This window comes from Argentina silus (genome assembly GCF_951799395.1).
Source record: "Argentina silus genome assembly, contig: scaffold_349, whole genome shotgun sequence".
Lineage (NCBI taxonomy): Eukaryota > Metazoa > Chordata > Actinopteri > Argentiniformes > Argentinidae > Argentina > Argentina silus.
The window spans coordinates 17,152-28,366 of record NW_028152467.1 but is presented as its reverse complement, the minus strand read 5'-3'; the positions used below and the strand labels follow the sequence as shown (position 1 = coordinate 28,366).

At 40.3% G+C, this 11,215-nt stretch overlaps 1 protein-coding gene across 2 annotated transcripts; it reads right to left on the bottom strand.

Moving 5' to 3' along the window:
* Window positions 1-2,899: 2,899 nt before the first annotated feature.
* Window positions 2,900-7,786, bottom strand: LOC310824800 (uncharacterized protein). Of its 2 annotated transcripts, XM_083698049.1 has the most exons (3): window positions 7,738-7,786; window positions 4,629-4,691; window positions 2,900-4,513 (listed from the first exon to the last, which is right to left on the bottom strand). In XM_083698049.1, exons 2-3 carry the CDS (start codon window positions 4,637-4,639, stop codon window positions 2,905-2,907), a joined length of 1,620 nt encoding a protein of 539 aa, XP_083554175.1. In that variant the 5' UTR covers window positions 4,640-4,691; window positions 7,738-7,786; the 3' UTR covers window positions 2,900-2,904. The 2 variants fall into 2 exon arrangements, with proteins under 2 accessions (XP_083554175.1, XP_083554174.1); XM_083698048.1 differs by lacking the exon at window positions 7,738-7,786 and having other exon boundaries at window positions 4,629-5,087.
* Between the last annotated feature and the right edge of the window lie 3,429 nt (window positions 7,787-11,215).

Below are 11,215 nucleotides of genomic sequence, written 5' to 3'. Positions count from 1 at the left end.
GATAACAGACAAATTGAGTTTCGGCCTCCTGTACATGGACATGAATGAATCATTTCTAGAATGCACCACTTCTCTTATCGTGATTTTGCTTGGGTGTATAGAAATATACTCTATAGAATGTATCTATCACAATAGTAGAGAGTCTATCATTCTATAGGGTACGTCAACATCGAGTGTACTGGGAAATCCCAAAAATATTTAAGTTATTTGAATGACTCATTCACTGGAAGACCCAGCTTGTATCAATCATAACATACTTGTTGAATCTATTAATACATTTAATAATTAATGCACCCCACGTTACTATTGTGATGATGAATGTTGCTAATTGCTATGCTAACACTGAATAAGAATTGACCTGTGGACTGTGCCTTGATGATGAGGAGTCGCAACACAGAGGGAGAAACTGCCCCCCCCCTAGTGGTAAAGGAGCGTACTGCCCATGTGGGAGGAGCCAGCCCTCTTCAGAACCAGAGTCATCAACGGAGCCTTGGACCGCGGATGAGAGGGATAACTGACAACTGCGCCATCTAGTGGCCAATGTCTGGCAGGTCAAACATTATTACATGATTATCCCCTTCCTAAGAGTACAGAGAAGCGAACGATCTGATCTGATCTCAGTGTCTCAGATCTCATAAAACAGTGACCGCTGATGTTTGACTTGCAGATTGATTTCCTTTTTCCTCGTTGATGATCTCAAACCAGACATGGTCCTCCCACTCTACTACCAGGACATAGTTGACCATGGCGTTGATCTCATCTGATCTCAGTGTGATTGTGACGTATGCACTGATCATGTCAGTGGTAGTGTCCTCTCCTGGCCTATCACAAGGCAGCTAGTCATGCATGTATGTTTTATAAACCATGTTTTACTCGAGGTAATTCATCCTTTGTAGGCCCATTGGACAGTGAATGCAATTCAGGTCTCAGCTTGTGTTAATGAACTGTGACTTAATCTATTAATACCTCTTATATTACTAATTACCAATAATTATGTACTAAATATATTATTACCCTCACATGGTGTAAGCCTGATGAGGACCCGTGGTGGTGTAAATACTGACTTTAAACTACAGGAGCATTGAAACAGTGTGTGGGTCATCTTCTTCCCAACCATGTTGTATGGAGCTGACTGGTGTGGTGGAAGAGCTCCCCCTGTTGGCTGTCAGTGACATCGCTCTTAATGTTTCTCAGTAGCTCCCCATCCCTGGAGAGTAAGTCAACAAAACATGACTTGATTTGTCAACTATTCTGGATATAGGAGTGAATATTTGCCTGTTGCTTTGTTACGCTAAAGCTACATTACAGAAGATGTGACTCTGGGGGTGTTGTTGAGCTAAAATGTGTCCCCTAAAGAGACAGAAATAATGCCCAGAAATTACCTCATTGGCCAAATAGGGTCACAACTCCCAATGCCCATTAGCAGAAGGTTGTTTTACCAAAGTTTTTAGCGTAAAACTAAGGAATGTGTGATTTAATGTGGCACGATATGACTGATATTGTACTACATGACTATGATAACCATACAACATGATTTGAGGTTCAAAATTAGCAGCTAAACTTCCATAGTGTCAAACAAATGATATATATTCAAAGCTTCATGAATTTGTGGGGAAAAAAACATGTCCCCAACAACTCCAAACCATTGTATTTGGTATGAAATATTAATTTGATATTCAGAAAATTACAATTGTTATGGGTGAGCAAAGAAAGGCACAATATGTCTAATTCAGTGGGAGGTGAAAAAATAAAGTCTTGGTTAACAGGCACCACACTGTTTAACAGGCACTACACTCTAATAAGCTGTGTTTCCCTTTACTAATATCAGAATAAAACTTGACATTTACCAGTTGAAAGTACACACAGATACAACATCTTTCACAATTACAAGTTTATTTCTTTAATTTGCACATCACGAGAATCACACCAGTTTTTCTGATAACACATTCAATGGTTAGACTTACTCAGAACAGTTTCTCAAAATAATATTTCATGGATTTATAAAAAAAAATCTTCATAATTTCACACATATAGGGGATCCATATTGTGCATAGATTTACAGAAAAAATGCCATATCAAATCAAAATGACACAGGATATACAAACAAGCCTCTGGACAAGTACTAGGAACCAGTTATAATAATGTAAATATGCCTCCTTTGAAGGCGAGGTCAAATGACTCCTTTGAAGGCGAGGTCAAATGACTCCTTTGAAGGCGAGGACAAATGACTCCTTTGAAGGCGAGGTCAAATGACTCCTTTGAAGGTGAGGACAAATGACTCCTTTGAAGGTGAGGACATGGCTTGGCGCATGGAAAACAGGTAATTTTGTGAAAATGGCCCATAAAGATACGTTAAACCAATCGGATGTCAGGAAATGACTCGTCTTTCAGTAGGAAGCACTACGTGTCCAAAGCAAATCACCATATATGGACAAGCTAACAATATGCCCTGGAAACAAGCTTTACTGTATATGGACTAGTTAACAATATGCCCTGGAAACAAGCTTTACTGTATATGGACTAGTTAACAATATGCCCTGGAAACAAGCTTTACTGTATATGGACTAGCTAACAATATGCCCTGGAAACAAGCTTTTGAACGATATACAGCAGGGGTGTCAAACCCATTTTGATCGATCCTTAAGAAGCAAACAAAAAAAGCAAACAAAAAAATGAAATATAGCCGTTTTAAACGTATCTATCTCTTCTTCTAATTCGTAGGTCGAATGTGTTGCAGAATATATCCTTCCGTCAAGAGAAGCTCTTGGCATGCAGCAGGTAAGATTAAACCATAAGCAGAGCTGAGCAGGTGTCTCCAATTAAAGCTGTTTTAAACCAAGGGAAATTGACGTTGCAACTCACTTCACTATTTTAAACTTTCCAATACATTGCGTGGGTAATAAACTACTTGTGTTTCTTTAATCCGCTGGACTTGCATTTCCCGTACTCCAATCCTCCACCATGTTCCTCCTGAGCTTTCCTCTTCAACTTCTCCAGTTTCTTAACATGTTCTGTGTTTCCTGTCTCCTTCATGCTGTCAATCAGGAACACCAGATGCTTTGCAGTGCACAGAGAAACATTCAAGCCATTCTCTTCCAGGTCAAGAACAGATTGGTAGGCTTTCTTCAGCAGTTTGGCTTTCTCCTCTTTGTTGACCGTCAACTTCTTCTCCTGTTCCTCAATCAGTTTTTCTTTTTCAAAAACTCCACATGTTTTTGCCAAATATTCACCTGTCAAGTCAATGGTCTTTTCTTCGGTTTTCCATATATACTTGCGTTGGACATGTTCAGAATAGTGACACTTTTGTGAACACACAGTGCAATGGTTGTCTGTCATCGAACTACACCATGAGAGATCCCTTACCCACCAGCATCCTGGGTAATGACAGTTCTCCTTACAGACATTGCAGGTGGTGGCTTTTTCTGTCAGATGCCACCAGGAGGTTTTTATGTTTTCCTGCACCTTAACCTGTGTTACACTCTTCATTTTAAATGTGCTCAAGTCATCTTTATGGGCCTTCAAGGCTGCTTGAATCTTCTCAAGTTCTTTCTCCATCAGATCCATCGATATGACACGTTCCACTATGTTGTTGACACAAGACCCCAGCTGTTTTTGCTGTCTCAGTACACCTTCAGTCATCTTCACGCTCTGAGGTTTTACTTTACCTAGGAATTCTGAGAACTCCTCCAGACCATCCGTCGACATATCCCAGTTATTCTTCAAGACCCGCTGTTCTTTCTTTGTTGCCTTCTGATCATTTGTGAAGGTGACATGTCTACAGTTGTTGAACTGGAAGTAAACTGCTTTATTGGAATCGTCTTTGGCCAATGGGACTTTACCATCTTTCAAAGCCTGCAGAGCGTCAGTTGGTACCACACCAGAAGAATATGTCAAAAGGGCTACAATGTTGTTCACCATGTCTTTGCCAAACAATGACACAACTGCTGCAACTACGTACTTCTGTCTGTCACTGAGTCGATTAGTGCTCTCCTTCATCACAAAGGCAACTGCATCAATTTCTCGAATTCCATTCTCGGATCTAAACAGCTGATACAATTTTTCCTCAACTAGTTTGTCTTCATGGAGCCCTCTGGTGTCTCCGTACCCAGGAGTGTCGATGATGGTGAGACAGTACGGGACTCTACGGTCCTCAAACCCAAAGATCTCATAAACAGTGACCGCTGATGTTTGGCTTTCAGATTGACTTCTTTTCTCGTCTTCAACGATGTCAAACCAGACATTGTTCTCCCACTCTACTCCCATGACATAGTTGACCAAGGCATTGATCAGAGTCGACTTCCCTGATCCTGTTTCTCCCACCATCAGTATGGTTTTGTTAATCTTAGTGGGATTCCTCTTTCCAATGGTCCATCTTCTTAGTTTAGACTCTGCTTCAGGTTTACCATCTAGACATTCCTTCTTTGGTAAGAGCTGATATCTAGCAGGAGGTCCTTTTTGCACTAGCTTGCTCTTCGAAATAATGTCTTGAATTTTGGATGATATGCCACTAGTCCTGTGTAACAAAATGCAGATAAGTTATCAAAGCAAATACATTAATCTATTATCTATGAAGTCATCTATGTGGTCAACATTTAGAATAACAGTGCAATGTGCTGACTGCCACTCACATGTTTGCCATGCTGATCTCTGGTTGTGACCCACAGGAGAGGCTGTTGACTCGAGACTGGATGCTGTGAAACAGGAACATATAGATCCAGTTTTCAATCATGTGATGTGATGGGGTTGGATAAATTAACACCAGGCAGTTTCAGTCAGGTATCAGACATTTTGTATTCGTGAGGAGGTAATTCATAACATTCAAAATGGTGGAAAATCCTTCATGGTGGAAGTCATGGGTCCCTGAGGAAAATATGTTTCTTGTGAAGAGACAGACGTATGCACCAAATGCACTGAATTTTCGGTCCTACGGGTGAGGGCTCTGGCCTTTCCAAATGTGCATTTTCTATTGCATGGTATTGCGCCACCTTGTGGCCAGATGGCACCTAAGGTCCTTTACCCTCATGCCAGTTTGCTCCTTTTTCTTACCATGTAAACGTTATTTGCATTAAATTGCAAAAACAGCGAATGCAGGTGAATAATAATACATATCGCTGTGAGCAGCTATGCCCAGGTCTAACTATGGCACAATATCACACCGCATATTTCACCGGGCACCAACAGAATACTTTGACATATTTCACCGGGCACCAACAGAATACTTTGACATATTTCACCGGGCACCAACAGAATACTTTGACCGATGTGTTTTCCGATATAGAAGTTTGTTAGCGTTTCCTGTTGAAAAGTTGAAATGCTGATGATGTATTCTGTAGTCTTCTTCTACAAAGCCGCTTTCTGCATGAAATTTGGTAAACATGATCTATTAACAAAGGTCTTTCCAAGTAAAATGTTTCATTAGATTAGCTAAAACAACATGACTGCTTTAAGCTAAACATGATTAATAGCGCCACCCTGTGGTCAAACACAACCATATTCTAAGGGTTAGGTGACTATCTGTGCCATATTTCATCCCTCTAAGTCAACCAGACGAAGAGATGTAAATATGTGCTTGATGTGTTCCCTGTGAAGAGACAGACCTGCGTACCAAATCTCAGAACTATCGGTCACACGGGTGTGGGGCGTGGCCTTTCACCTGCCATGGTGCCACCCTGTGGCCAGATTACATGACAGGGTGTGGCCTAGATTTGGCCCTTCACCATCATGCATATTTGCAGGTTCATGTTGTTTAAATGTAAAAGCTATTGCTGTAAGAAATACAGACAACAATAACAACAGCTTCACTGCTTAGACCCCTAATTTAGCAAAAGGAATATCAAGAGTTGGTGTTGGTGATGCAAGCCCACTAAGGACTGATGTTCTGGCTCCTTTGTACAGTAACTCACTGCAGCTGTCATCTTTAGCTGACATCTGTAGCGACTGCAATTTTAATTTCATGAATGTGTATGTAATCTGTTACATCTGTTAAATTCAAATTTACCCCAACCCTGCTCTGTATGGTGTTGTTGCTTGTGTGAGAGTCAGAGTTAGCTCTGTATGGTATTGTTGCTTGTGTTAGGCCCCCACACACATTGTGGCTTCTTCAGATTACTTAGTTCTGGAGATGATTACTAGCCTTCAAAACCGTTATTTAACAAGTTAAATAAAGGTTACATTAAATGAAATTACCCCCGTGGAAAATATAGAATGAAGTTGGGTAGATTATACGAAAAAACGTTATACAAAAAATATTTTATCACAAATGTTTTATGTTTAATATTGAGTGTCAGAACTGTATGTCACATACATACTCCACCTATTTCATGGGTGATTAATTAGGAGCCTATGTCGCCTACCACGATGTTTGCTTACAATACATCAGGGGTGGCCAACACGCGGCTCGCGAGCCGCATGCGGCTCTTTGCTCATTAATGTGCGGCTCTTCTTTTTAAAAATGATTTTCTATTTAAAAACATAAATAATAATAAAATTAAAAAAAAAAATGGAATACACATTACATCTTACATTAACTTGTATTTGTCATATTTTTACTCATTTTAATTTGGGAGTTATACGTTTAAATCTGCATCCTACTGCCGAATGTGTGAATTAGTTGAGTAACGTTAACTTATTGCTGTAGCAGCGGAACCAATCCACTGAACTAGCGAACCAATCACATACCTTGAAATTGAAAAAAAAAGTGCTTCAGCGCGGGTTCATGATTTTGCTGGTGAGGTCTTTGCATGACATGTCTGAATTGTTTGGCTAGTAATCATCGTTCAAAATGGCAGGAAAAAGTGAAACCAAACGAAAATATGAAGAAGAACACCGAACGTTTTTAGAGGATTGGGAGAGTTTGTATTTTTTTGTTGAACGCAATGGAAAACCCTTCTGTCTAATATGCCAGACATCATTAGCCAATTTCAAGGCGTCAAATCTAAAACGCCATTTCACCTCACTGCATGCTGCCATAGACCAGGAATTCCCAAAAGGTACAGCACTCCGCACGCAAAAGCTGAACATGTTGAAAGGTCAGTCCGAAAAACAAACGCAGTTGTTTCGCAAATTCGCCAAACACGCTGATATCGTTACAATGGCCAGCTATCAGGTCGCGTGGAACATTGCCCGTGTTCTAACTGACACACACGTGAAGGAACTACTTCGAGTGGCCACAACCGACTACAAGCCATTATAATTATGAAAAAGTTATTTAATTGCAAGATGTGTGTGTGTGTGTGTGTGTGCGCGCGCGTGCGTGCGTACGCACTATGTGGCTCCTTGCAGTAGCCATGGCAATTTTTTTGGCTCATAGTCTCTGACTGGTTGGCCACCCCTGCAATACATCCTTCGCCACACGGAAATCATTATCAATATTTTTAGTCAGGTTCAATCTTGAACTCAAACAAATCCGTTATTAATCATTATCAATACTTCCCGTTATGTGATAGAAAGGAATCCTCTCCGGTTCCGGATAACATCTAATAATTATCATTGTATCTGTAAAATGCTCAAAATCCGTAACAAGTAGTCGCCACACTCCTACAAATTACCTTCAGTTAAATAGATCTATAATATAGATTCTATATCATTTTGAAAATCATATATGTACAGTATATTAGGCAATAAGTAGCCTCAGTGAATTGAAATCATTGAAGTAGTGTTTTTCTCTCCATACAAAAAAAACACAAAATGTAATTTACAATACATGCAAAGAGTTCAATTAGCCTTAAAATATCTCACCTGACCCGAGTTTGGGGTGGGTTATGCTTAGTTCTTCAGTCAGACGGAGACAGAGAATAGAAGTGACAGAGGAAGTCTTCTGTGCTTGTATAAAGCCAAACTAGCCAGCCAATCAGGGCTAGGGAGCCCTCATACTCCTCCCATCTCTACATCTGTGTTCCCCACCCTCCTCTCATCCAGTCAGCTGATTTAATAGAATTGGGAGTCATTTCTTCTAAAGTGTGTGTGTGTGTGTGTGTGTGTGTATGTGTGTGTGTGTGTATGTGTGTGTGTACACATTCCAAATAAAGGACACAGACAAAAAAAATATGATATTTTCATTGTTTACTTAACGAAAGTGGTTTATTTAACAAAAACTCAGATTTCATGTGTGCAAAAATATATTAATCTCTTCAGTCAATAGCTTGTGGCACCTCCATTAGCAGCGATAACTTGGAGTAAACATCTCGTATAGCCACTAATCAGTCTCTGACATCTGTTTTGATGGATTTTTGCCTATTAGTGTTGTGTAGTGTTGTAGTGTTGTTATGTTGTGTTGTAATGTAATGTAATGTTATTATTTCAACTATTATAGGTCTTTGTAAAACCACTGAAGAAGACTTGTACATTACTGTGAAGACAATTGGGTGTACTTATAGATTCAACTAGTGATTAATACTTGACTTAAAATGGACCCTGAAGGATCAATTGTCACATTATAGCATCCACCACTAGAAGTACTTTTTTTTATTGTATTGAATGCAATTCTGATAAAAGTAACAGCTGAGTGCAGTTACACAGCAATGTTAGGAATATTCATATCACCATGACAACATCCTTCTGAAGAAACGTCTCTCTTTTCTCTGAAGTCAGCTGACTTGGTGGGAGGAGGGTCTGGAGTGCCAGGTGGGTGGAATGTTCTGCTGCTGGGATGGGCAGTTCCTGGGCTTTTATCTTTGTTTATATGATCCAAGATAACAGGTTCACAGTAACAAGTACTTAAGGTCACCGCACAGTGCCTATAGAAAGTCATCATACCCCTGTGAAATCTTTACCTTTTGTCACATTACACCCTGGAAATTAAAATAAATCAAATCTAACTTTTTTGACTGTATGTACACATTATAACCCTCATTATCAAAGGGAAAATAACAATTAAAAACCACCCCTCTTTACTGCATTCTCCAAATGTACTAGGACCATCTGTTTTCCTGTGACCTCTTCCCTAGGTGTGGGAGTACAAACACTTATATTGTCTTTAAATGTACCATACCATACCATACCATCCATCCATCCATCCATCCATCCATCCATCCATCCATCCATCCATCCATCCATCCATCCATCCATCCATCCATCCATCCATCCATCCATCCATCCATCCATCCATCCATCCATCCATCCATCCATCCATCCATCCATCCATCCATCCATCCATCCATCCATCCATCCATCCATCCATCCATCCATCCCAGGGCTCCATCCATCCAATCAGGCCAGCAGGTCATTTGTGTTTTGTTTTTTTGTTTGCTTCTTAAGGATCGATCAAAATGGGTTTGACACCCCTGCTGTATATCGTTCAAAAGCTTGTTTCCCGTTAACTAGTCCATATACAGTAAAGCTTGTTTCAGGGCATATTGTTAACTAGTCCATATACAGTAAAGCTTGTTTCAGGGAATATTGTTAGCTATAAAAACTGGTGTGATTCTCGTGACGTGCAAATTAAAGAAATAAACTTGTAATTGTGAAAGATATTGTATTTGTGTGTACTTTCAACTGGTAAATGTCAAGTTTTATTCTGATATTAGTAAAGGGAAACACAGCTTATTAGAGTGTAGTGCCTGTTAACCAAGACTTTATTTTTTCACCTCCCACTGAATTGGACATATTGTGCCTTTCTTTGCTCACCCATAACAATTGTAATTTTCTGAATATCAAATTAATATTTCACACCAAATACAATGGTTTGGAGTTGTTGGGGACATGTTTTTTTTTCCACAAATTCATGAAGCTTTGAATATATATCATTTGTTTGACACTATGGAAGTTTAGCTGCTAATTTTGAACCTCAAATCATGTTGTATGGTTATCATAGTCATGTAGTACAATATCAGTCATATCGTGCCACATTAAATCACACATCCTTAGTTTTACGCTAAAAACTTTGGTAACACAACCTTCTGGTAATGGGCATTGGGAGTTGTGACCCTATTTGGCCAATGAGGTCATTTCTGGGCATTATTTCTGTCTCTTTAGGGGACACATTTTAGCTCAACAGCACCCCCAGAGTCACATCTTCTGTAATGTAGCTTTAGCGTAACAAAGCAACAGGCAAATATTCACTCCTATATCCAGAATTGTTGACAAATCAAGTCATGTTTTGTTGACTAACTCTCCAGGGATGGTGAGCTACTGAGAAACATTAAGAGCGATGTCACTGACAGCCAACAGGGGGAGCTCTTCCACCACACCAGTCACTCTCCAGTGAGGGTTGGTGATCAAAGTTGGAAGCACTCCCAAATATTACATGAACTGCCCGCTTCTGGTCCTGCCACAGCATCTCCATTGGATTTAGGTCAGAACTTTGACTTGGCCGATCCAAAACACACACACACACACACACACACACACACACACACACACACACACACACACACACACACACACACACACACACACAGCAGTAGGCCCATCCGTTCAGAGTATATAAATAGCAGCTTTATTAATCCAAACCAGTAACAATCAGACAGCGGAACACAGATGAGGTGGTCAGAGATGCAGGGACAGGAGCAGACACTTCAGAGTACCGTAGATCTAAGCAGAGTGTTCTAGATCTCACCAGAGTGTTCTAGATCTCACCAGTGTTCTAGATCTCACCAGTGTTCTAGATCTCACCAGAGTGTTCTAGATCTCACCAGTGTTCCTAGATCTCACCAGTGTTCTAGATCATACCAGTGTTCTAGATCTCACCAGTGTTCCTAGATCTCACCAGAGTGTTCTAGATCTAACCAGTGTTCTAGATCTCACCAGTGTTCCTAGATCTCACCAGAGTGTTCTAGATCTCACCAGTGTTCTAGATCTCACCAGAGTGTTCTAGATCTCACCAGTGTTCTAGATCTCACCAGAGTGTTCTAGATCTAACCAGTGTTCTAGATCTCACCAGTGTTCTAGATCTAACCAGTGTTCTAGATCTCACCAGTGTTCTAGATCTCACCAGTGTTCCTAGATCTCACCAGAGTGTTCTAGATCTCACCAGTGTTCTAGATCTCACCAGAGTGTTCTAGATCTAACCAGTGTTCTAGATCTCACCAGTGTTCTAGATCTCACCAGTGTTCTAGATCTCAGTAGTATTCTAGATCTCACCAGAGTGTTCTAGATCTCACCAGTGTTCTAGATCTCACCAGAGTGTTCTAGATCTCACCAGAGTGTTCTAGATCTCACCAGTGTTCTAGATCTAACCAGAGTGTTCGAGAAGGAAGACAGGTGCCAATGAAGGGGT

Excerpts from the sequence above, each read along its gene's own strand:
- LOC310824800 (XM_083698048.1), bottom strand. The coding sequence starts at position 4,729 with ATGATTGAAAACTGGATCTATATGTTCCTGTTTCACAGCATCCAGTCT. Across the intron at positions 4,514-4,628 it reads GAGATCAGCATGGCAAACAT|GACTAGTGGCATATCATCCA; the intron begins GTGAGTGGCAGT and ends TTTGTTACACAG.